Source organism: Gopherus flavomarginatus, chromosome 12 (assembly GCF_025201925.1).
Source record: "Gopherus flavomarginatus isolate rGopFla2 chromosome 12, rGopFla2.mat.asm, whole genome shotgun sequence".
NCBI lineage: Eukaryota > Metazoa > Chordata > Testudines > Testudinidae > Gopherus > Gopherus flavomarginatus.
In genome coordinates, this window is record NC_066628.1 from 23,878,394 (window position 1) to 23,903,563 (window position 25,170).

General features: G+C 47.7%; 2 protein-coding genes across 5 annotated transcripts in view; both read left to right on the forward strand.

Moving 5' to 3' along the window:
- The first annotated feature begins 5,968 nt into the window (after positions 1 to 5,968).
- Positions 5,969 to 14,759, forward strand: LOC127032477 (zinc finger protein 436-like). 4 transcript variants are annotated; one of them, XM_050919784.1, is made up of 3 exons: positions 5,970 to 6,214; positions 7,177 to 7,302; positions 9,398 to 14,759. In XM_050919784.1, exon 3 carries the CDS (start codon positions 9,470 to 9,472, stop codon positions 10,484 to 10,486), a length of 1,017 nt encoding a protein of 338 aa, XP_050775741.1. In that variant the 5' UTR covers positions 5,970 to 6,214; positions 7,177 to 7,302; positions 9,398 to 9,469; the 3' UTR covers positions 10,487 to 14,759. The 4 variants fall into 4 exon arrangements, with proteins under 4 accessions (XP_050775743.1, XP_050775741.1, XP_050775740.1 ...); XM_050919783.1 differs by having other exon boundaries at positions 9,439 to 14,759; XM_050919786.1 differs by lacking the exon at positions 7,177 to 7,302 and having other exon boundaries at positions 5,969 to 6,214; positions 9,439 to 14,759.
- Positions 14,760 to 22,036: 7,277 nt separating this feature from the next.
- LOC127032166 (zinc finger protein 345-like) overlaps positions 22,037 to 25,170 on the forward strand; it is a 29,163-nt gene continuing 26,029 nt past the window's right edge. Inside the window, exons 1-2 of the mRNA XM_050919172.1 lie at positions 22,037 to 22,425; positions 23,090 to 24,109. Coding sequence (XP_050775129.1) covers positions 23,156 to 24,109 — 954 coding nt within the window. The 5' untranslated portion in view covers positions 22,037 to 22,425; positions 23,090 to 23,155. The remainder of the gene's footprint in view (positions 22,426 to 23,089; positions 24,110 to 25,170) is intronic.

Sequence of the window (25,170 nt, forward strand, 5' to 3'; positions counted from 1 at the left end):
GTGCTGCTGGCAGCGGACCATGCAGTAGGGGTGCAACCATCGTCACGCTTCCGCGGCCACTCTTCTCTCCTGCCCTGGCAGCAGACGGTACAAAAGGGCTGCAAACCATCATCATCGAACGACCGAACGACTGCTTCCACTGCCACTCTGCTCTCCTGAAGACGCCATACAATGGCAAACATGGAGCCTGCTCAGATCACTATGGCAGTTATGAGCACTGTAAACACCTTGCACATTATCCTGCAGACAGTATATGCAGCACCAGAACCTGCAAAAGCAGGCAAGGAGGCGACAGCAGCACAGTGATGAGAGTGATGAGGACATGGACACAGACTTCTCTCAAAGCACAAGCCCTGGCAATCTGGACATCATGGTGGTAATGGGGCAGGTTAATGCCGTGGAATGCTGATTCTGGGCCCAGGAAACAAGCACAGACTGGTGGGACCACATAGTGTTGCAGGTCTGGGATGATTCCCAGGGGCTGGGAAACTTTTGCATGCATAAGGGCACTTTCATGGAACTTTGTGGTTTACTTTTCCCTGCTCTAAGTCGCAAGAATACCAAGATGAGAGCCGCCCTCACAGTTCACAAGCAAGTGGCGATAGCCCTCTGGAAACTTGCAACGCCAGACAGCTACCAATCAGTCGGGAATCAATTTGGAGTGAGCAAATCTACTGTGGGGACTGCTGTGATCCAAGTAGCCAACACAATCACTGAGCTGCTGCTATCAAGGGTAGTGACTCTGGGAAATGTGCAGGTCATAGTGGATGACTTTGTTGCAATTGGATTCCCTAACTGTGGTGGGGTGATAGATGGAACCCATATCCCTATCTTGGCACCGGGGCACCAGGGCAGCCAGTACATAAACCTAAAGGGGTACTTTTCAATGGTGCTGCAAGCACTGGTGGATCACAATGGATGTTTCACCAACATCAACGTGGGATGGCCAGAAAAGGTACATGACATTCGCGTCTTCAGGAACTCTGGTCTGTCTGAATGGCTGCAGCAAAGGACTTACTTTCCAGACCAGAAAATAACCCTGGGGATGTTGAAATGCCTATAGTTATCCTTGGGGACCCAGCCTATCCCTTAATGCCCTGGCTCATTAAGCCATACACAGGCACCCTGGACAGTAGTCAGGAGCTGTTCAGCTATAGGCTGAGCAAGTGCAGAATGGTGGTAGAATGTGAATTTGGAAATTTAAAAGCGTGCTGGCGCAGTTTACTGACTCAGTTAGACCTCAGCAAAACCAATATTCCCATCGTTATTACTGCTTGCTGTGTGCTCCACAATATCTGTGAGAGTAAGGGGGAGATGTTTATGGCGGGGTGGGAGGTTGAGGTAAATCGCCTGGCTGCTGATTACACGCAGCCTGACACTAGGGTGGTTAAAAGAGTACAGCAGGGTGTGCTGCACATCAGAGAAGCTTTGAAAACCAGTTTCATGACTGGCCAGACTACAGTGTGAAAGTTTTGTTTGTTTCTCCTTCATGAAAACCCGTCCCCTTGGTTCACTCTATTTCCCTGTAAGCCAACCACCCTCCCATTCCTCCTTCAATCACTGCTTGCAGAGGCAATAAAGTCATTGTTGTTTCAAATTCATGCATTCTTTATTAATTAGTCACAGAAATAGGGGGATAACTGCCAAGATAGCCCGGGAAGGGTGGTGGAGAAAGGAAGCACCTGGTTGGGTGGTAGAGGATGGGAGGAGAGAAGGACAAGGCCACACTGCACTTCAAAACTTATAGAATGCCGGTCTTCTGTTGCTTGGGCAGTCCTCTGAGGTGGAATGGTTGGGTGCTTGGAGCGCCCCCCGAGTTCTTGGGTGTCTGAGTGAGGAGGCTATGGAAGTGGGGGAGGAGGGTGGTTGGTTACACAGGGGCTGCAGCGGTGGTCTGTGCTCCAGCTGCCTTTCCTGCATCTCAACCATATGCCAGAGCATATCAATTTGATCCTCCAGTAGCCTCAGCATTGCATCCTGCCTCCTCTCATCACGCTGCCACCACTGCTCCTCTTGCTCCAGCCATCTATCCTCTCATGTGTCCCTCCTGTCCTTGCGTTCATTTTGTGCTTTCCTGGACTCTGACATTGTCTGCCTCCACACATTCTGCTGGGCTCTTTCAGTGCGGGAGGACTGCCTGAGCTCAGAGAACATTTCATCATGAGTGCATTTTTTCACTTTCTTATCTGCACTAGCCTCTGGGACGGAGATAATAGGGGGAGTGTTGAAACATTTGCAGCTGTGGAAGGAAAAAATAGGAGAGTTGAGCTGACCATTTAAAATGGGTTGGCCATTTAAAAGGAGGGGCTGCGGTTTTCGGGTTAATGTGCAGCACAAACCCAACTAAACCCCCCCTCACATCCAAATCTCTGGGATGATCGTTTCACTCCTCCCCCCACTGCATGGCTAACAGCGGGGATGATTTCTTTTCAGCCACAGGCACACAGGCCAGCAGGAAGGGCCACCTCTGAATGTCCCCTGAATAAAATTCCCCTGTTTCAACCAGGTGACTATGAATAATCCTTTCCTGAGGATAACACAGAGAGATAAAGAACGGATGTTGCTTGACTGCATTCCAGTAGCTTTACTGGCTGTGAATACATCCCAAGTCTTAAGGGCAAATTAATCATTAAATGCACTTGCTTTTAAACCATGTATTATATTTACAAAGGTACACTCACCAGAGGTGCCTTCTCTGCCTTCAAGGTCCAGAAACCCAGGTTGGGAGGGTAATGTCTCTAGGCTGATAAACAGTTCCTGGATATCCGGGAGAACAGTTTCTCTGCTTGCCTGCTGTGTGCTATCTTCAACCTCCTCCTCATCATCATCTTTATCCCCAAAATCCTCATCCCTGTTGCAGGAGTCCATGTACAGGGGTGGGGTAGTTGTAGGCAGGGCCGGTGCAACCATTTAGGTGATCTAGGTGGTTGCTTAGGGCGCTGGGATTTGGGGGGCACCATTTTCTTCAGCAGCGATCACGGCAGCTGGAGGGAGCTGGGGCAGGTGAGCGCGGGGAGGGCTGCCTGCAACAAGTAAGGGGGGGCGGCACGCAGGGGAACTCCCCACCCCAGCTCACCCCTGCCCCACCTCCTCCCCGAGCACGCCGTGGCTGCTTCACTTCTCCTGCCTCCCAGGCTTGTGGCGCCTAAGCTGATTGGCGCCACAAGCCTGGGAGGCCGGAGAAGTAAAGCAGCTCACCCCTGCCCCACCTCCTCCCCAAGCACGCTGTGGCTGCTTCACTTCTCCCACCTCCTAGGCTTGTGGCATCAATCAGCTTAGGCGCCACAAGCCTGGGAGGCAGGAGAAGTGAAGCAGCCACGGTGTGCTCAGGGTGCTTGTGCTCAGGGTGCTCATGCTCGTGGCGGAGCAGGGATGAGCTGGGGCAGGGGGGCACCTCAGGGCGGAGCGGAGGTGGGGAGCTGCCACGGGGTGGGGGCGCCTCAGGGGAGCGGGGGGACGCAAGGTGGAAGTTTCGCCTAGGGCGCAAAGCATCCTTGCACCAGCCCTGGTTGTAGGGGCACACCCTAGAATTGCATGCAGCTCATGATAGAAGCAGCATGTCTGGGGTCTGACCCAGAGCGGCCATTTGTCTCTTTCGTTTTTTGGCAGGCTTGCCTGAGCTCCTTATGTTTCACGCAGCATTGCTGCAGATCCCTGTTATAGCCTCTGTCCTTCATGCCCTTGGAGATTTTTTCAAATATTTTGGCATTTCGTCTTTTGGAACAGAGTTCTGCTAGCATGGATTCATCTCCCCATACACCGATCAGATCCAGTACCTCCTGTTCAGTCCATGCTGGAGCACTTTTGCAATTCTGGGACTCCATGGTCACCTCTGCTGATGAGCTCTGCATGGTCACCTGTGCTGATCAACTTGCCATGCTGACCAAACAGGAAATAAAATTCATAAGTTCCCGGGACTTTTCCTATCTACCTGGCCAGTGCATCTGAGTTGAGAGTGCTGTCCAGAGTGGTCACAGTGGAGCACTCCCAGAGGCCAGTACCATCGAATTGTGCCTATACTACCCCTAAATTCAACCTGGGCCTGGTGATGTTAATTTCAGCACTAATCCCCTTGTTGGGGAGGAGTGCAGAAATCGATTTTAAGACCCCTTTAAGTCGACCAAAATGGCTTCATCGTGTGGACAGGTGCAGGGTTAAATCGATCTAACACTGCTAAATTTGACCTAAACTTGTAGTGCAGACCAGGGCTGTGCCTGAACTGCAAGGAATATAATCGCATGCAAACATGACACTTTTTCATGACACAATCAAATCACTTGAGGGAGATGATCGCTATGCAGTAAAGTCAGAGAATATCTTAAACAATCTCAAAAAGAAGCTGATTACAAGGTGTAAAGAAAACTTTGTGCTAGTTTTAAGAGAAAACTACTTAGAGACCTAGAAGAAGTGGGGATTGTGACACATCAGTGCTATCTTAATGTGTCAAGAGCTTTCTTCAATACAGCCATAAAATACATATGTACATGGGGAAAACATACAGATGATTTGAGTGATTTGAAGTGTTTGTTTTTAAAGAAAGCTCCTTTAAGATCCAAGATTGAAAAAGCAGTTGAGTTACTGCAGAGGAAATACCCCAATGTGACAATTAACAAGTATGAACTGTTTGATGAAAACAACAAGGTGTCCGATGGCACCTTAAAGACTAACAGATTTATTTGGGCAAAAGCTTTCATGGGTAAAAGACCCCACTTCTTCAGATGCATTCATCAAAAAGTGTGGGGGGGTTTACCCATGAAAGCTTATGCCCAAATAAATCTGTTAGTCTTTAAGGTGCCGCTGGACTTGTTGTTGTTTTTGTGGATACTGACTAACACAGCTACCGCTCTGATGTTTGATGAAGTAACTCTGATAAATGAGTTTGTGACAGGGAAACTATGTGAATGCAATGACACAACTACAATTATCATAGTGTGTGGCAGATGGGATGAAGTAATCAAACATTGTAAGGAATCCTCAGTACCACATGCAAATATAAAAAAAGACTGGCAGAACTGAGCCTGTGCCTGCCTGGCAGTAATGCTTCAGTCACAATGATATTTTCTGTCATGAGTGACCTGTGGACAGGACAAAAATCCAGATACAAGGTTGAAACTGTGAAAGCCATTCTCAAGTTACTGTAAAAACAAACTTCACTTTGACCTGCAAGTTAATCTCTAGGTGGACTCCACTAGCAGAAGCAACAAGTTGTCATGCCAGTTTTCTTGCAACATAGAGATAACACAGCATTCATTGATAAGCCTGTTAAAAATAAATGACATAGGCATCGGTGCAAAGAAAGATAGTCTTAAAATAGACCATTTAGACAGTGGGTATGGAAAACTGATGTTGTATTGTTTATAACCAGTGTTTGAATGCACTTCTTTAGTGTGACATCACATCCAAACTGATTACATGCATATTTGTTTTGTATTTGTAGTGTAAATGTGCAACTGCTAAAATATAAGATGCTAAATTAATTTGCCTCCCTATGCTCTGCAACTTACATTTTCAGTCTTGGCTTCTTTGCTGTGCTCCCACCTCTTTGTGTGTCCCTGGATTCGGTTTACAAAATGTGGTGCTCACCTTACCACATTCTGAAACTTGGGGATAGGCAAGACAAATCAGACCACTGAAAGCAGGGTGGGCAGATGTCCCAATTTTTTAGAGACAGTCCCAGTTTGGGGGGCTTTTTCTTATATAGGCACCTATTATCCACCACCCCTTGTCCCGATTTTTTACACTTACTATCTGGTCACCCTAACTGAAAGGGTACAGTAGTCTGAAAAGGCTGAGAGCAATTGCTCTAGGGCCATCTCTACCTCTGATTCATTCAATCCGGAGATTTCTCCTTGTTCAGGAAGCAGAGAAGGGTTCTTTCTGGATCCCTTTGAGGGGCGGACGACACAGGGAGGAGGTTTCCTCAGATTCTACCACAAGAGGGCTCTGGCTATTGCATGGAGGGGAGGCTACCCTATGTCTGTCTGCTAAGGATACTGGGGTTGGACTTCCTGGGTCAGACTCTGCTGCTGCCGCCTCCATTGTGAGCCAGGAGCCCGCGCTGATCAGCTGCCGCTACCCGGAGGGGTGTGTGCGGGGAGAGTCCTTCCCTAGCGCCCCTCTGTGCCCAGCCGGGGTGACTCTCTCCGGCGGCTGGACCAGCCCGTGGGGCAGCCCCGGGCTCTGCCGACACCAGCTCCTGAGCCGGAGCCTGCAGGTGATGGGAGAGACCCGGGGGAAGGGCTGGGGCCGGACAGGAAAGTGGCTCTGCAACAAGGGCCCCTCCTGGCCCCAGCTCTGCTCCCGGACGGGGTTCTGCGAGTCCCAGAGCTGCTGCCCTCCCTGACACCCCCCCCCCAACAATCTCTGCCCCCCTGAGCCCCTGGAGGCGTCGAGCCAGCTCCGGGAGAGCGAACACCCCGAGCCGGGACAAGGACCGAGCCTCCCGGGCAGAGGGGAGGGGAGAGAGGGAAGAAGGGAGAGAACAAAATGTCAGGAGGGATCAATACTGCCATTCAGGGCAAGATTTTCAAAAGTGCTCAGCTGCCAACACCTCCCCATAGAGAACAACGGAGAATGCCCCCATGGAGAACAATGAAGAGTGCCCCCTCCCCATGGAGAATAGTGAGAGTTGCTGAGGGCTGAGCTCTTGAAAATCTTACAGAGAACTGAACAAAGGATAGACAGTCTGAGGCTGTGGCTTTGCTGCCAACCTAGGGGATGTTTTTACAGTGGGAGATAGCTAACACCGTTTTGTTTTCCTGCTGTAAAATCTTAGTGGAGAAATTACTCTAATTTTAATTTTTTTAATGTAGCTAAGCAAGGACATACCCAGGAGTGGAGAGGGGGTATAGTGTTGAACCCAGTAAAAATCTGGCTGTGCCCTGTCTCCACTGGCATTTTACCAAGAATTGGCTGTCATTTGTTATCCTGTAAAAAAACTGAAACAAAACCCCTCTTCTGGCAGTAGATACAGCATACCAAAGGAAGGGGGGAGGTTCCCAGCTCCCAGACCTGCCTAGATCCCTTTCCTGCAGCATCCCTGGGCAGATTCATTTTCATGGGAACAGGGCAAGGAGCAGAGTGAGAGAAGGCCAGCTCCTGACAATGCCAAGGAGTATCCCCCAAAGCTGCTCCTTTGATTCTGCTTTTTATGATGATGATTATTGTTCTTTTCAGGCACACAAAAGTAGCCTGGGCTTTTTGCAGAAAGAAGTGTATGCATATAGTCCACAGCAAATTCATATATTCTACGGCCAGAAGGGACCATTTTGATCATCTAGGCTGATCTCTTTCAACACACAGGTCAGAGAATTTCACCTAATGTTTCCTGCATCAAACCCAATAACTTGTGGCTGAGCTAGAGCAGATCTTTTAGTTAGACATCTGATCTTAGCTGAAAGACTCCAAGTGATGGAGAATTCACCACATCCATCCAATGAGCTGTTCCAAGGGTTAATTATCCTCAGTGTTAAAAATTTCCACCTTTTCCTGAGTTTGTCTAGCTCCAGCTTCTAGCCATTGGATCTTGTTCTGTCTTTATTTGCTAAATGAAAGATTCTTACTCTATCAAAAATGTCTTCCTTTGTAGATACTTAAAAACAGTGATCACATTGCTGCTTAACCTTCTTTTGGATGTGTTAAATAGATTGAGTTTCTGAAGTCAGGTTTTCCAGGCCTCAAATCATTCTCATCTGAATTCTCCAGTTTCCCAATATTCTTTTTAAAAGTGTGGATACCAGAATCAGATACAGAATTCCTCTAATGGTTTCACCAATGTTTTATATAGACAATAGGCCACCTCCCTACTCTATATTCCCCTGCTCATATGTCCAAGGATCATATTGGATCTCTTAGCCACAGCATCACACTGGGAGCTTATGTTTATCTGGGTTCCACCATGACCCCAAAGTCCTTTTCAGAGTTACTGCTTTCCAGGGTACAGTCCCTCATTCTGTAAGCATGACCTACATTTGTTCTTAGATGTATAACCTTACCTTTGACTATATTAAAACAAATGTGTTTCAGATGAGCTCATCTTATCAAGAGCTCCCATTTGCTCTACAATACTGACCTATCATTATCATTTTTACTAGTCTAATAATTTTTGAGTCATACTTTACCAGCAATGACTTTATAATGACTTCCTTTATCACCCAACTTGTAATCTCGTCAAAAATATCAAGTTTGTTTGACAAGATCTGTTTTCCATAAAACCATGTTGTTACCATCTTTTAATTTTTTACTGAGTGGGTCCTGTATTCATTCCATTATTCCATTCTGTTACCAACAGGGCTGTCATTACCCAGGTCAACCCATTTGCCCAATCTTGCAGACATTTTTGTATGTAAATTTCTCATGAAAATAATAACATCAATCCTATAAGTTAAGTTTTTCACCTGCTTAACTGAATGCAGAATTGGGTCCAATGTTCAGACCTGACACAAATGAGGGTCATGGCAGAAGCAATGGGGGACAGAAGGAACAAGTGAAACTGTAATGAGTTCAGGGGATGACTCACTAAGTATGGGTGCATCTTGGTGATGATATTATATCAGTTTATTTTTAATATCTAAGGAATGGATACAATTTTCAAAAGCACCATAGGCATTTAGGAGCCTTTCATTGGGAATTAGGCATCCAACCTGTTTATGCACCCAGGGAGCTTTTCAAAAGCATCTGTTGGCATCTTGAGGCTCCTAAATACCTTTGAAAATCTGTCCCTTAAATGCTTTTGCAAGTTGGAGTTAGGCCCACTGGAAAATCATAGAATCGTAGAAATGTGGGATGGGAGGGACCTTGACTAGATGATCTCTCCAGTCCCCTGCACTGAGGCAGGACTAAGTATTAAATACACCATCTCTGACAGGTATTTATCTAACCTGTTCTTAAAAACCTCCAATAACAGAGAATCCTCAACCTCCCTAGGTAATTTATTTCAGTGCTTAAAATGTTCCCTTTGGTAAATAGAAGGGCTGATTTTCAGAGTTGCTGAGCACCCACACCTCGTAGCATTATTATTTGTCCTGTGGGAGAGCCTAGAATCCAGTTCTGTTGTGCTGAGCATTGTACAAATAGACAGTTGCTGCTCCTAAGAGCTTATACATTCTAAAGTACAACACGCAAATGCAACAAACTGATGGGAAGCACAAAGAAACAGGCAATTGTGATCAGTGTGATAAAGAGTGGTCATAGCTCACCATTACTAAGATGTTTATAGGGATGATGGCAAAGGAGAGTATTGGAAGACGGACAGTGTAGTGGTTTGCTAGGTCCATGATGTTGTCATGAATTTAGGGCTCATGAAAGGTGAGAGTTTTTTATTGTGGTAAATTCAAAGATATTCTGTCAACAGGTGTTGATTTTCTGTTCCCCTTCTGAGGTTCCCTTTCCCCCACAGCACAGGCAATGACTCATCTATGGATTCTCTCTCTATCCCAGCTGTGAGTGACAAGAAGGAGAACAATCTGAGATGGAGGAACCATACAAGATGTCTCTGACAAGATCCAAAGGCAATGTTTCTGAGAGCCCCGAGCAGGAAAAATCCCCTAGGAGTCCAGGCGAATCAGAAGCACAGCAGCCAAACACTCCAGAGGAAAGTAAATCTGCTCACAGTGGACAAGGTGTGAGGAAGCGCAAAGGCACCATCGTCCGCCGGAGAACATTCATGGGGGAGAGGCCCAACATCTGCATTGAGTGCGGGAAAAGCTTCCTTCAGAGCTCAGACCTTATTAACCATCGGCGAATCCACACGGGGGAGAAACCCTATAAATGCATTGACTGCGGGAAAAGCTTCAGCATCAGCTCAAACCTCATCCGACACCAGAGAACCCACACAGGAGAGAAACCCTATAACTGCCCCGACTGTGGGAAAAACTTCACGGACAAGTCGACCCTGACCCAGCACCAGCGGGTCCATACGGGTGAAAAGCCCTATAAATGCATTGACTGTGGGAAGAGCTTCAGCCGCAGCTCCCACCACAAGAGGCATCTGAGGAGCCCTCCAGGGAAGAGACAGAGCAAATGCACCCACCGGGAAAGTACTGCTGTTGGGAAGGTCAAAGAAACCAAAGCATCAAAGAAGAGAACCTCGACCGTTGAGATCTCCAATACTTGTGCTGAATGCTGGCAAAGCTTCAGCCAGAACTCGGACCTGGTCAAACACATGAGGATCCACACAGGAGAGAAACCCTATGAGTGTCCCGACTGCGGAAAAAGATTCAATGTCAGTTCAAACCTGATCAGACACCAGAGGATCCACACAGGAGAGAAACCCTACACGTGCTCTGACTGCGGGAAAAGCTTCACTGACAAATCCACTCTGACCCAGCACTACCGGATCCACACGGGAGAGAAACCCTATATATGCACTTATTGTGGGAAAAGCTTTAGTCACAGCTCCCACCACAAAAGACATGAAAAAATCCACAAGGGAAGGAACTCGGTGTCCTTCCTGCCATTGTGGCCCTACCCCACTCAAACGTTCTAAAGAATGGGGTGCATACTAAAGAGCCAGAAGGCAGATTGGTGTGAATTATAGAGAGAGAGAAAGTGAGCACTGTGTGACCTGGAGAGTAGGAACTGCTGCATGTCATCAGACTGACAGTCAAACTATTCCAGTCCCATTTCCAAAAGTGGCTATTAATCACATACCTCAAAGGAAGGTGTGAAACTCCTATAAGGGACAATTTTGCAATAACCTGTCCATGGGGGGAAAGTGGCTGCCTGTTCCCAGACTGTTAATTGGTTGGCTTATGTCCTCAATATAAAGATCCCTTAGAAATCTTTATCCTAGCCATGGTAACTGTTTGATGATATTTTTTATCATTCCCATAGATGTGTCTAATTCCCTTTTTTTTGGAATCCTACTCTTGTTCTCTATAACATCTTGTCGCGGTGAGTTAAACATGCTAGCCATGCATTGTGTAAATAGTATTTCTTGTTGTCAGTTTTAAATTAATACCCATTATTTCACTGGGCATCTCCTTTTTGTTGTACTGTGAGAGAGGGCAAGTGGGGAACCCAATTTGCTGGTACTTTCTCTCTGCTGTTTATACACCTAAGACATGTGCCCTCTTTTTCATCATCTCTTTAGACTAAATAGTTCCAGTCTTTTCATCCCCTTCTCATACAGAAGTCTCTCCTGCCCTGTAACAATTGTTGTCTCCTGTCTCTGAACCCCATCTAATTCTGCTATATCCTTTTTGAGATGGGATGGCCAGATCTGAATGCAGTATTCCTGGTTTGGGTGTCCCATCAATTTATATGGTGGCATTAGAATATTCAGTATTATTTTCTAACCAAATGTTTATCCATACTGTATTTTTTATCCACTATTGCGCATTGTGGAGAGGTTTTCACTGCTGTGTCTAGTATGACTTCTGCATCTCTTCCTTTAGTTGTTGCACTTAATTTAGATCCTAGCAGTGTGTATGAGTAGATGATATTGTCCCTTTTAGCAGGCCACATGGTGCCAGCAACTTCCAAGCAGAACTCTCTCTCTGAAGTGAAGAGGGAGATTAAATATATATTAGCAGAGACTTTCAAAGCAGCCTAAGGAGTTTGGATGCCCTGGGTGTGGTTTTCAAAAGCACCTAAGTGATTTGTAATGGTATTTAGGCATTGTTCTGCTCAGCACTGCAACACTTAAGGGTATGTCTACACTATGGGATTATTCTGATTTTACAGAAACCGATTTTTGGAAACAGATTGTATAAAGTTGAGTGCACGTGGCCACACTAAGCACATTAATTTGGCGGTGTGCATCCATGTACCGAGGCTAGCGTCGACTTCCGGAGCGTTGCACTGTGGGTAGCTATCCCATAGTTCCCGCAGTCTCCCTCACCCATTGGAATTCTGAGTTGAGATCCCAATGCCTGATGGGGCCAAAAATTTGTCATGGATGGTTATGGGTAAATGTCATCAGTCAATCCTCCCTCTGTGAAAGCAATGACAGACAATCATTTCACACCCTTTTCTCTGGATTGCCCAGGCAGATGCCATAGCACGGCAACTATGGAGCCCGTTCAGCCTTTTTTCACTGTCATCGTATGTCTACTGGATGTTGCTAACAGACGCGGTACTGCAGCACTACACTGCAGCATTCCCTTGCCTTTGCATGTTAGCAAAGACAGTTACCAGCCCTACTGTACCGTCTGCTGCTGTCATGAGTGCTCCTGGCTGGCCTCGGTGAGGTTGGTCGGGAGCGCCTGGACAAAAATGGGAATGACTCCCCAGGTCATTCTCTTCTTTAAGTTTTGTCTAATGGAGAGTCAGTCCTGCCTAGAATATCAGGCAGGCTTACTAAAGAACCAGAGAGGCAAATGTCCGCTCTAGGTTAGAGCCTCAGACATCCCGCAGAAATGATGAGCTGCATGCCATTCTAGGGGGTGCCCTTGCAACAACCCCACCCGTTGCTTCCCTCCTCCCCCACCCCTCTTGGGCTACCGTGGCAGTTATCCCCCCATTTGTGTGATGAAGTAATAAAGAATGCATGAATAAGAAACAACACTGACTTGTAAACAACACTCTGCAAGCAGAGATCAAAGGGGGGAGGGGAGGGCAGCCTCCAGCTGCCATGATATTCCAGGCAAGAGTGACTCTCCATTAAAGGTTAAAGAAGAGAACGACCTGCAGTCATTCCCATTTTTGCCCAGGCACCCCTGGCCGACCTCACCGAGGCCAGCCAGGAGCACTCATAGGACAAGGATGACGGCTATCGGTCCTACTGTACCATCTGCCGTCGGGAAGGGAAGGAAGGGGATGCTGCTGTGTAGTGCTGCAGCACTGCATCTGCCAGCAGAATCCAGTAGACGTATGGCGACATTGAAAAAGGCGAGAGAGGATTTTTTTCCGTTTGCTTTCATGGGAGTGGGGAGACGAAATATACCCTGAACCACAATGTTTTTGACCCTTCAGGCTTTGGGAGCTCAGCCAAGAATTCAAATGGTTTTCAGAGAGTGTGGGAACTGTGGAATAGCTACTGTCATCAGTCGCCCCTCCCTCCGTGAGCGTCCATTTGATTCTTTGGCTTTCTGGCACGCTTGTCTCAACTCCTTAGTTTCACACAGCACTGTGTTGAGTCCCTGTTGTGGCCTCTGTCCATCATGGCCGTGGAGATTTTTTCAAATGTTTTGGCATTTCATCTATTGGAACAGAGTTCTGATAGAACAGATTCATCTCCCCATACAGAGATCAGATTCAATATCTCTCGTATGGTCCATGCTGGAGCTCTTTTTTGATTCTCGGACTGCATGGTCACCTGTGCTGATCAGCTCTCCACGCTGGGCAAACAGGAAATGAAATTCAAAAGTTCACAGGGCTTTTCCTGTCTACCTGGCCAGTGCATCTGAGTTCAGGTTGCTGTCCGGAGCGAACACAGTGGTGCACTGTGGGATAGCTCCTGGAGGCTAATACCGTCAAATTGTGGCCACACTAACCCTAATTCGAAATGGCAATACCGATTTGAGCACTACTCCCCTCGTCGGGGAGGAGTACAGATATCGATATTAAGAGCCCTTTATATCGAAATAAAGGGTTTCGTTGTGTGGACGGGTGCAGGGTTAATTTGGTTTAATGCTGCTAAATTCGAGATAAACTCGTAGTGTAGACCAGGCTTAAGTCTCATTTTCAAAGTTGATTTAAGCACTTAGGAGCCTAATTCCCACTAAAAGTCAAGAAAAGTTGTTCTACATCACTTAAGGCCAGATTTTCAAAGGTCTTTCAGCACCTAGACATGCAGATAGGTGTCTAGTGGGATATTCAAAAGAGCCTAAGTGCCTGACTCCATTGAAATAGCCCCTCAAATCAATGGGTGTTAGGCATGTAGGCAATTATGAAAATCCCTTTAGGTGCCTAAATAACTTTAAAAATCTTGCCCTTAGGCACTTTTGAAAATTTTACTCCCAAATTTCCAGAGCTGGGTGTCCAAATCCCTTTGGATGTTTTTGAAAAATCTCAGCTGACCTCTGTCAATCATAAGGTTTTTTCATAGAACCCATTACTATAGTATTTAAACACTTCCCTGGAAAATGAAATCTGATTTTAAACTGATGGCATGATATGGCTCAAAGTGCATTGTGCTGCATTTACCTGCACTGAATTCCATCTGCTGTCATGTCGTCTAGTTCATCTAACATTGTTAGGTCCCCTCTGAAGTAACTCAGCCTTCTTTATATACAAAGTAATGCTGTATTCTCTGCAAATTTTGCCACCTCAGTTTTCATATTAAACACTGGCCCTAGGCATGGGCATAGTTTGGATGGGGCAGAGGGGGTGTTGCTCCCAAAACTGCAAGTCTCGGGCAAGTGTGGAATTTGCCCCTCCCCCTTCCACAGCACAGCCTCATTGGCCTGACTGAAGCTCCCCCTCCCCCCGCCCCAATATAAAAGTCAAACTGTGGCCAGATGTTCCAATTTTATCAGGACTGTCCTCATTATTATGAGCTTTGTCTTATGTAGGATCCTATTTACCCCCCCACGTGCCCATTATCACTCCCCGTCCTGATTTTTCACACTTGCTATCTGGTCACCTTAACTAGTCCTAATGCAGGACTCTGAAGGCACCCCACTGTTAACCTCTTACCATGTTGAAAAACTGACTGACTATTTATCCTTTTTGTTTTCTGCCTCTTAGCCAGTGTCCAATCCATAACAGTACATTTTTTGTTCATCCTGTGACTACTTGGCTGCCTTAAGAGCCTCTGCTGAGGGACTTTGTCAAAAGGTTTTTTTGAAAGTCTAAATAAATTAGATAAATGAGAACCAGTTTGTATATTAGTTTTTGTTAATAAATGATCAAAGCATTCCTCTAGATCAGGAAGACATGATATTTGCTTTGCAGAAGCTGTGCAGGTTAGTTTCAATCATGGGGTGTTTTATGACTCTCTGTCTTTAGAGTTTGGCCTGAAGTGGACAAGTTGCCCCAACCTACCAACTCTTGCGTTTGCAGCCCTCGCAGGCCTTCCTGTGTCTCAAATAAAATATCATGCATGATTAGGGTGACCAGAGAGCAAATGTGAAAAATCGAGACGGGTGGGGGGTAATAGGAGCCTATATAAGAAAAAGACCCAAAAATCGGGACTGTCCCTATAAAATTGGGACATCTGGTCACCCTATGCATGATATGCATGAGTGGGACTTGCACACAGAACACCACTTGGCCTAGGAGAAGGTGCACTTGTGAGCCAGGTGACTAAATTCTATGCTTATTTCTGTTCCAGAGTCATATTATTTCTGTAGTTCACAACCTGACTGACTAAGCTAGGTCTCTACCTGGAAATAGATCCGAGATCCCTACAATGCCAGATCCAAGTTCCATACCTTTACCAGTGATGTTTTCAGAATACCTATGCCATATCTATGTACTTGGCTACCCTGTCTGTAACCCCAGTTCTGAACACATCTCTCTGCCAAACCCAGGAGCCCTAATTCTTACATTCCACTGTTGTATCACAAATAGTTGTATAACCCATGGCAAAGTGAATGTTGCATCTCTCTCTAGGAGGTGTCCACATAGAGGGTAAAGCCTGGATTCACAAAGGAGCAAAGGGACTTGAGCCTGGATGACCCACCTCAAAAACACCAGGCTACAGAGTCATTCTCTCACTCTCTATGCCCCCATGACTCTTTATTTATAAACAGTAGAACAAGAGAAATTGAAGGAGCCCCACACCTGAATATCCCATAGCTCAGTGGTTAGCACTTTCCTGAGAGGTAGATGCTGTGACCCAGAGTTCGGCTAGGCTATGCCTAGTGTGAAGAAAGGTGGAGGCAAAACAACACCATGGAGATAACCTTACATTTTAAACTTTATAAAGTCAAAACAATTGAATAGAAAGTAACATCAAATAGTCACTTAGGAAAATGTTAAACTGTAAATCACCATTCACAATAAAAAAAGTTTTTCAACAACATGCTGTGTAACCCTGGGAGGGAATCAGTTCCTCCTCCCTCTGGCTGCAAAGTCCAGTTTCACCACAGCTGTCCCACCTTTGCCTCTCTGCAGCTTGTGATGCTCCTTTCATGACTGACTCTCTTTCCAACGAATGTCAGCTTCTCACCCAGCGGTCCACACCTAGGCACCAAAGTATATTTCCTCTGTCAGTCTCTCAATGGTCAACCTCACTGATCATACGCTCTGTGCCCCTCACCACGAGGCTGTTTGCATACAACCCTTCAAGGGCCAGCTTTCCCCTCCCCAGTAAATGCCATTTTTACCCAACACATCCTCTTTTTGGCACCTTCTCTGCCTTTTTTCTGGTAGATCCTGAGCCGCCTCCCCACTCGAGCTGCCCTCTTCTTGTCTGCCCCTCTCTCCAGGACATCATTTTATGTTGCTGCACCACATGCTAGTGCCAGGGCCATAGTTATTACTTGCGAGACCCTTGTTCAAATTATTTCCCTATTTTCTCTAATCACTGGGTTAAGGGGTTTCAAGTTGGATGTCCACATTTTGAATGGTTCCTGGTCTGGTAGGTGGCCTCTGAGCACACCTACCAGACCTGGCCCTACAGGCAAGATAGGTGTTCACTCACCTGTCTTCCCCAGTTCATAGATTGTTCTGGGCCTTAGGTGGAGATAAGTGTCCGGATGCCTAGAGGCAGGCACCAGTGTGCATGCTCAGAGGCAGAAACGTAGGCACCTAGGGAACTTTTACCCTGAAAACTTAGATGGGGTAAGTTGCGGTGCTTGCAGGCAGTGGAGTGGGGTTTCTGGATCACAGTGAAGCCTAAACTTGGGACGTAGGTGCCTAGCACACTGCTTCTGCTACCAATTGCTCCATTATCTCAAGCAGAAATCCAGGTGGTGGATCTGCATGGCCTCAGCCCAAATCCTCCTGAGGGAAAACACAGTCTGTGATCATGCAGTGACAGAATGTATTCTAATGCACCTGCACAAGGGGCAGGGTGAAGGTTGCATGGGTACCTCTCTCATAAGTTTAGAGTTACATTATTTATTTAACATTTAGACTGTGATAGAACCTAGAAGCCTCATCCAGGTCCGATCTCCACTGTGCCAGGTGGTGTACAAACATACAGCTAGTGACAGTCCCTGTCCCAAAGAGCTTAGCATATAACAGGTGGATAAGAGGAACAAAGGGACCAAACTGAGGTAACAAAAATAATGGGCTATACACAATACTTTGCAAATCAGGAGTAGTAATTATATATATATGCAAATTAGCTCATTAAATAATTTGCCTAAAACATCACACATAGATCTGTACAAAAGTTGGCAGCTCTGTACCACGCACCTTCCACTGGACCAGAAATGGAATATCAATTCTTGTATTTCTCTCTCTCCTGCCTTCTCGTCTATCTGTCCTTGTTTGTGTGTGCTGGAGAAAGCTGGACTTGACCCAACAGCTTTGTGAGTAAGCTGAGAACACTCTGGCTGAAACCCTGCGAACACTTCCAGCATTTAGCTGAGAAAAGCTGCCATTCTTCCCCAGCAGATTTAACTTTCAGAGAGGTTTCCATGTGCAATAACTCATGAGCTAAAGCCTTAGAGAGTAAGAAAGTAGCTGGATAGAAACATGGCCCTTTGGGAGACATTTGAAGCTGTGTAATTGATGCCATAAGGAGCAGGATTCCACCTCTTAAGTTTTTGTCCTAGTTTTGAGGTGCACTAACTGCTGCTTAATCCATAAAACTCAACAACCCTGTAGATAGATGGTTCAAGATTGAATCAGGCAAACACACAGGTTTGACACCAGTAAGTGTCTGCGATCACACAGAACATTAAAAAGCATTTACTATTGTGGATGGTGGCAAAATCACCAGAGGTGGCAACACGGTGCTAAATAGTTTTAGTTCCTTAAGGCCTTGTCTACACTACATGGACAATAACAGCATAGCTACAGTGCCTTAGCTATGCCAGCAATACACTGTAATGCAGATGCAGGCTATGGAAGGATTTTTTTCATTGCTGTAGGACAGCCACCTCCCTGAGTGATGGTAGCTAGATTGACAGTAGTATCTTCCATCAACCTAGCTAAGTCTACATCTGTAGTTAGGTTGGTGAAGCTAAGCAGCTGCTCACAGGTGTGGATTTTTCACACCTCTGAGGGACAAGCTATGTTGACTACATTTTATGTCAAGTATCAGAGGGGTAGCTGTGTTAGTCTGGATCTGTAAAAGCAGCAAAGAGTCCTGTGGCACCTTATAGACTAACAGAATATTGGAGCATGAGCTTTCGTGGGTGAATACCCACTTCATTGGATGCAACCGACGATGCTTTTGCATTTTATGTGTAGACCAGGCCTTACTTTTGTCTCTCACTGCAAGGCAGGTTTTCCCAAGGTTGAATTGTTCTTGTATCTCTTTTCTGAGATACCTACTCTATATTCCCCTGCTCAGACATTATCAATTCTCCCTTCTAAAGATCAATTCTCCACCACTTCCCTAAAATCTTTCAGCTCCCTGACAGCAATTATCTCTCCTACCCCCTTGCAATAATTAATCAGTGCCCTCCATGATCAATTCTCCCTAATCACCCTGTGTGAATCCCCCTACTCAGGACCCCTTTGCAGGTCTCAGGACTGCTCCTGCTAAATAGGTTTCTCATCTGCTCTTTTCCCGCTTCCATCACATTTCCACACTGTAGCCCCTTAGAGCTATCCCAAGCTGCAGGTCTGCCACCCCCACGGAGTTGGAGAAAGACAGTACCTAGAGAGAAAACAATGCCAAAATTTCTGGCTAAGAGCTTGACTTGTAGCAGGTCTGAGCCGAAGATCTCACGAGCAATGTCCAACCCACCCACCAAGGCCATTTGCTTGTCATGGAGTGCAGCAGGAGGGGGCTGGGAAGGGCTCTGGGCAGAAGTTCTGCAGTGAGACAGATAGATGCAGGGCAGCTCCAGGGTTAATCCTGCTTCCATTATTCCAACATTACAGTTCAGTGTTAGAAGAAAGAGGCTATTTCTATGATTATTTATTTACACAGAACAACCCCTGCCAGCAATCCAGTTGTCAATTGTGGTATCCTTATGGACATTGGCCTGCATCTCCTTGGCACAACAGGTACTAAGAGTGCTGGGGCAGACGGGTCTAGGCCCAGTCATTGGACCCAGGTTGCAAGTGAATTCTGGGGACAACAAATGAAAAAGCAGGGACAGGAGTGAAGATTAAAGGTTGGAAATGAGGGATCCAGGGAGGGAAACTGAGCAGAGAATCTCTGACAGCACCCACTGCTTCAAAGATGTCTAAGGAGTCAGTGGATAGTGCCCAAAGGAACTCTGCCCTGCAGCATGATCAGATGAGGGAGTGGAAATAGGCCTCTCAGTTGCAGAGAACCCTTGGTCCAAAGTTCTTCAGGAGTGATGGATGGCTGTCTTGGCCAGTGCCAGAAGGAGGTTGACAAGATCTCACAACTTTGTGGGGGCCACAGATGGGTGTGAATAGATTAGGATGTGTAGGGAAGTGCAGTCAGAACCTTAGTAAGAGGTACTGGAAGAGGAAAAGCACCTTTGGGCATCTGACATAGATGTGCGCCAGGGTCTCCATCTCTGCAGAAGGGACAGGAATTAGGTGAGTTCGTGAACCTCACCAGGTACATGCCTGTGCTTATGGCTCCATGGAGGGGCTGCCAACTAATATCCCTGGTGGGCTGTGGAACCATAGGAGAGTAGAGGCTGGTGTTCCCCTCCTGAAGCAGCAGCAGGTCCCACCATGTGGTGTTGGGGTGGGATGCATGAGCATTTACAGGTATTTTCTGGGTGCGGTTCAGACACGGACTGGCTGGATGTCATGCAGCTGACTCAGGTGGCATGTTGGGAGCAGCCGGTGAGGCTGTCAGGAGTTAGGGGCCCGATGTCGAGTTCCAGAGGGCCTGCGGTGAGAGATGGACAGGAGTTCACTCTCCCACAGGACCTGCTCAAGAAAAGCGAGAGAAGCATGAGGCAAGGCTGCCCTCCCTTCCTGGAGCACATGACAGGGACACAGGACAGGCAGCCCCATACACTGGCCGAGTGCTGTCGAGTCCATCCCCTCCCTTTGCTGCTGCACTGGGCAACACAGTATGGGGAGGAGGTGAGCAGCCCTCAGTGGTGGAAGAACAGGTTAAGGACTATTTAGAAAAGCTGGACATGCACAAGTCCATGGGTCCAGATCTAATGCATCCAAGGGTGCTGAGGGAGTTGGCTGATGTGATTGTATAACCATTGGCTATTATCTTTGAAAATTCATGGTGATTGGTGAAGTCCCGGACAATAGGAAAAAGGCAAATATAGAGCCCATATTTAAAAAAGGGAAGAAAGAAAACCCGGGGAACTACAGACCTCACTTCAGTCCCCGGCAAAATCATGAAGCAGATCCTCAAGGAATCCATTTTTCAGCACTTGGAGGAGAGGAAGGTGATCAGGAACAGTCAACATGGATTCATCAAGGCAAGTCATGCCTGACCAACCTGATTGCCTTCTATGATGAGATAACTGGCTCTGTGGATATGGGGAAAGTGGTGGCTGTGATATATCTTGATTTTAGCAAAGCTTTTGAGACGGTCTCCCACAGTATTCTTGCCAGCAAGTTAAAGGAGTATGGATTGGATGAATGGACTATAAGGTGGATAGAAAGCTGGCTAGATTGTCGGGCTCAGTGGGTTGTAATCAATGGCTCAATGTCTAGTTGGCAGCCAGTATCAAGCGGAGTGCCCCAGGGATCGGGCCTGGGACCGGTTTTGTTCAACATCTTTATTAATGATCTGGATGATGGGATGAATTGCACCCTCAGCAAGTTCGCAGATGACACTAAGCTGTGGGGAGAGGTAGATAAACTGTAGAGTAGGGATAGAGTCCAGAGTGACCTTGACAAATTGGAGGATTGGGCCAAAAGAAATCTGATGAGGTTCAGCAAGGACAAGTGCAGAGTCCTGCACTTAGGAAGGAAGAATCCCAAGCTGGGTACTGACTGGTTAAGCAGCAGTTCTGCGGAAAAGGACCTGCGGATTCCAGTGGACGAGAAGGTGGATATGAGTCAGCAGTGTGCCCTTGTTGCCAAGAAGGCCAACAGCATATTGGGCTGTATTAGTAGGAGCACTGCCAGCAGATTGAGGGAACTGATTATTTCCCTCTATTCAGCACAATGAGCCCACACCTGGAGTACAGTGTCCATTTTGGTCCATCCCCCCTACTACAGAAGGGATGTGGACAAATTGGAGAAAGTCTAGCGGAGGGCAACAAAAATGTGCTGGGGCAAATGACTTATGAGGAGAGGCTGAGGGAACTGGGATTATTTAGTCTGCAGAAGAGAAGAGAGAGGGGGGATTTGATAGCAGCCTTCAACTACCTGAAGGGGGGTTCCAAAGAGGATGGAGCTCAGCTGTTCTCAGTGGTGGCAGGTGATAGAACAAGAAGCAATGGTCTCAAGGTGCAGTGAGGGAGGTCTAGTTGGATATTGGGAAACATTGTTTCACTAGAAGGGTGGTGAAGCATTGGAATGGGTTACCTAGGGAGGCGGTGGAATCTCCATTCTTAGAGGTTTTTAAGACCCAGCTTGACAAAGCCCTGGTTGGGATGATTTAGTTGGGGTTGGTCCTGCTTTGAGCAGGGGATTGGACTAGATGACCTCCTGAGGTCCCTTCCAACCCTAATACCACGATTCTATGATCATAGTCCAGGTCTCTGAGTCTGGTCATGCCAACAGGGGCAGGCCCACACCGTTCTCGGAGGTACCAGAATGTCCAGTACTCCAGGTATGCATGAGTGACTACCCTAACGTGAACCAGTGCATCTCGCCCCATCACACACCCCTGGCGTGGAGAGCAGGTGGGAGGGACCTCACCTGCCTCCCATCCCAGACCATCAGGCCAGAGTTCTTGGCCCAGTTGACGTGGATGGAAGAGACCAGAAAAGAGATGGCTTGGCACGCATGCACTACCCGTGATGAACACAAGGGGTGGGGACAGGAAGGAGGAGAGTCCAGGAACTCAGTCAGGAATTTTCTGAGGCATCCTTGAAATAAAGGCCCCAGGGACTCTCAGAATCCCTGCCTGGCAGCAGGAGCAGGTTCCTCTGCGGCTGTCTCTGTCTCTGGTCCATTACCTCTGGAGGTGTCTGTGTGCTCAGGTTCTCAGGATAGAGAGAAGGATTCTGGCCGCATGCCCCGTGACTCATTTCTGTGCCAATGGGGAGCGCGCGCAGGGAAAGGGTTTCCATTCAATGTTGTCGCTAGAGGGCCCTGGTTGTTGCTATGGGAGGGAGGCAGCTGGTCTCTGCCTGTCTGCTCAGCGCATCGGGGGTTGAGCTTCCTGGGTCAGACTCTGCCGCTGCCTCCATTGTGAGCCGGGAGCCCGGGCTGAGCCGCTGCTGCGCCCCAGCGGGGTGTGTGCGGGGAGAGCCCTTCCCCAGCGCCCCTCTGTGCCCAGCCGGGGGGACTCTCTCCGGGGGCAGCCCCGGGCTCTGCCGACACCAGCCCCTGAGCCGGAGCCTGCAGGTGAGGGGCGAGACCCGGGGGGAAGGGCTGGGGCCGGGCAGGAAAGTGACTCTGCACCAAGGGCCCCTCCTCGCCCCAGCTCTGCTCCCGGGGGGGCGGGGGTCTGCGAGTCCCGGAGCTGCTGCCCGCCCCCCCGGCTCTGCCCCCATGAGCGCCTGCAGGAGCCGAGCCAGCTCCAGGGAGCGAACAGCCCGAGGGGAGGGGGCAGGGGGGAGACGGGGAGAGACTGGCAGGGCAGCAGGAGCAATCAGTGGGGAGGGAGATTCCCGGCTCCCAGCCCGGCCCAGCCCCGTTCCTTGCAGCACCCCTGGGCAGATTGACTTTCCTGGGACAAGGTAGGGAGCAAAGAGAGGAAAAGCCAGTTCCTGCCTCTGCCGATTCCCGCGCTGCTGCGGGAATGTGCTGCCCTGGGGACATGGTCAGAGGGATTCCCCCAAAGTGGCTCCTTGGATTATGCTCTTTTCTAGTGTTTGGATCAGAGAATCTATTACTGGGGTGTTAAAAATGTCTCACTGCATTTAGTCATGGTGCTAAGTGATGGCTTTGCACTATAACAAAGGGACTAAGAATTTAATATTCTCTGAGTGGGTATTTCTGATGGATGCCCCCTAAATACTAATACATTCTTAAGGAAATTAATAGAAGAGTTGTTTTGATTTTGCAGCTCACAATGGGATACAACTGAATGTAAGGAGCTGAATCATTATCCAGGGAAGCAAATACACAGAAGATGTCACCCAGAAAATCCAAGAGGACTCTGAGCCAGATCCCTGAGCAGGACAAACCCTGTGAGAGCCAGTACAGGCCAGAGGAGATAGAGGCCATGCAGAAGAGACCAGTGAAACTCATCCAAGGAATTAAGAAGCGAAAGGATTTTGTGGTGCACCAGGGAACCCAGACGGAGGAGAGCCCCAATATCTGCATTGAGTGTGGGAAAAGCTTTACCCAGAACTCCAGCCTCATCAACCATCGTAGAACCCACACGGATGAGAAGCCCTACAAATGCCCTGACTGTGGGAAATGTTTCGGCGTCAGCTCCAGCCTCAGCCGGCACCAGCGCATTCACACAGGCGAGAAGCCCTACGCCTGCCCTGACTGTGGGAAGAGCTTCAGTGATAAGTCCAACCTAACCCAGCACCAGCGTGTCCACACGGGTGAGAAGCCCTACAAGTGTATTGACTGCGGGAAGAGCTTCAGCCGCAGCTCCCACAAGAAGAAGCACCTGCGGCACCTGATGGGCAAGAAGCCAGGCAAGTGCTCATCACCGCAACAGCGTGAGGGTGCTGTCGGGAAGGCCAAGGCCAGAAGGAAGGTGGAGGTGCTGAACACGTGCACCGAGTGCTGGCAGAGCTTCAGCCAGAATGCTGATCTCATCAAGCACATGAGGATCCACACTGGTGAGAAGCCCTTCAAATGTACTGACTGTGGGAAGAGCTTCAGCGTCAGCTCCAACCTCTTCCGGCACCAGCGCATCCACACCGGGGAGAAACCCTACACGTGCTCTGACTGTGGGAAAAGCTTCACTGACAAGTCCACCCTGACCCAGCACCAGCGCATCCACACGGGTGAGAAACCCTACATCTGCACCTTCTGTGGGAAGGGCTTCAGCCACAGCTCCCACCACAAGAGACATGAGAAAATCCACAAGGGTGAGAACCTGCTACTGACCTTCCCCACCCAGACATTCTGAACAGCTGGACATTTGAGGATCATGCAGGGATCAGTGTGGGTTCCGCTGTGGGAAGCTGTCTGCATGGTGGGAATTTATCTTCTGGAGATTAGGAACGGCCGCAGAGATTGCATAGCTGTTCAGAACAGAAGGGACCATTAGATCATCTAGTCTGACTTCCTGCCCATCACATGCCTGAGAATCTCACCTAGTAACTCCTGCGTCCAGCCCAGTAACTTGTGGTTGACTGAGAAAGTATGTCTTAGAAAGAGGAATCCAAACTCGGTTTAAATGCTCCAGGTTATGGAGAATCCATCACAGCCTTTGAGATCTGTTCCCAGGGTTCACTACAATCCCGTAAAATTTTACCTCTTATTTTCAGTTTGAACACTGTTGACTTCAGCTCCCAGCCACTGGAACTTTGCTAAAGTAAAGAGCCCTCTGGTATCAGCAATATGATCCTCATGTAGATATCTACAGACTGTGATTAGATCCCCTCTTAATCTACCCTTCAATAGCTAGAGCTCCGTAAGTTTCCTTTCACTGTAAGGCATGTTACAAGTCATTCTGTGTAGCCCTTTTCTGAATCCTCTCCAGTTTTGCAACAGCCTTTTTAAAGTGTGAACACCAGAACTAGACACAGCACTCCAGAATGGTCTCTTGTCCATAGGATCAGAGCAATTGCCCTTCTACTGCCATCACCTGTCTCCAAAAGTGGCTATTACCACTTCCCTCAAAGGAAGGTGTGAAACTCCCCTAATGAAAAGTTTTCCAGTAGCCTACTCATGGGGGAAAGCTGCTGCATCTATCCAGGAATGGGTGGCTGGCTGGTTTCTGCTCTTTACATAAGCACCCCTTATAAATGTTCCTCCTAGCCATTGTAACTAGGGATGGTATTTCTGTCCTTCACATCAGTGTCTAATGTCAATGAGACTATTTGCCTCCATACACCTTGTGGCAGAGATTTCCACAGGTTATTTATGCATTGTGTAGAATAGCATGTCTATCAGTTTTATATTTTATGTCTCTCAGTTTCATTGACTGTGCCCTTTTTCTTGTATGGAGAGAGGGCAAAT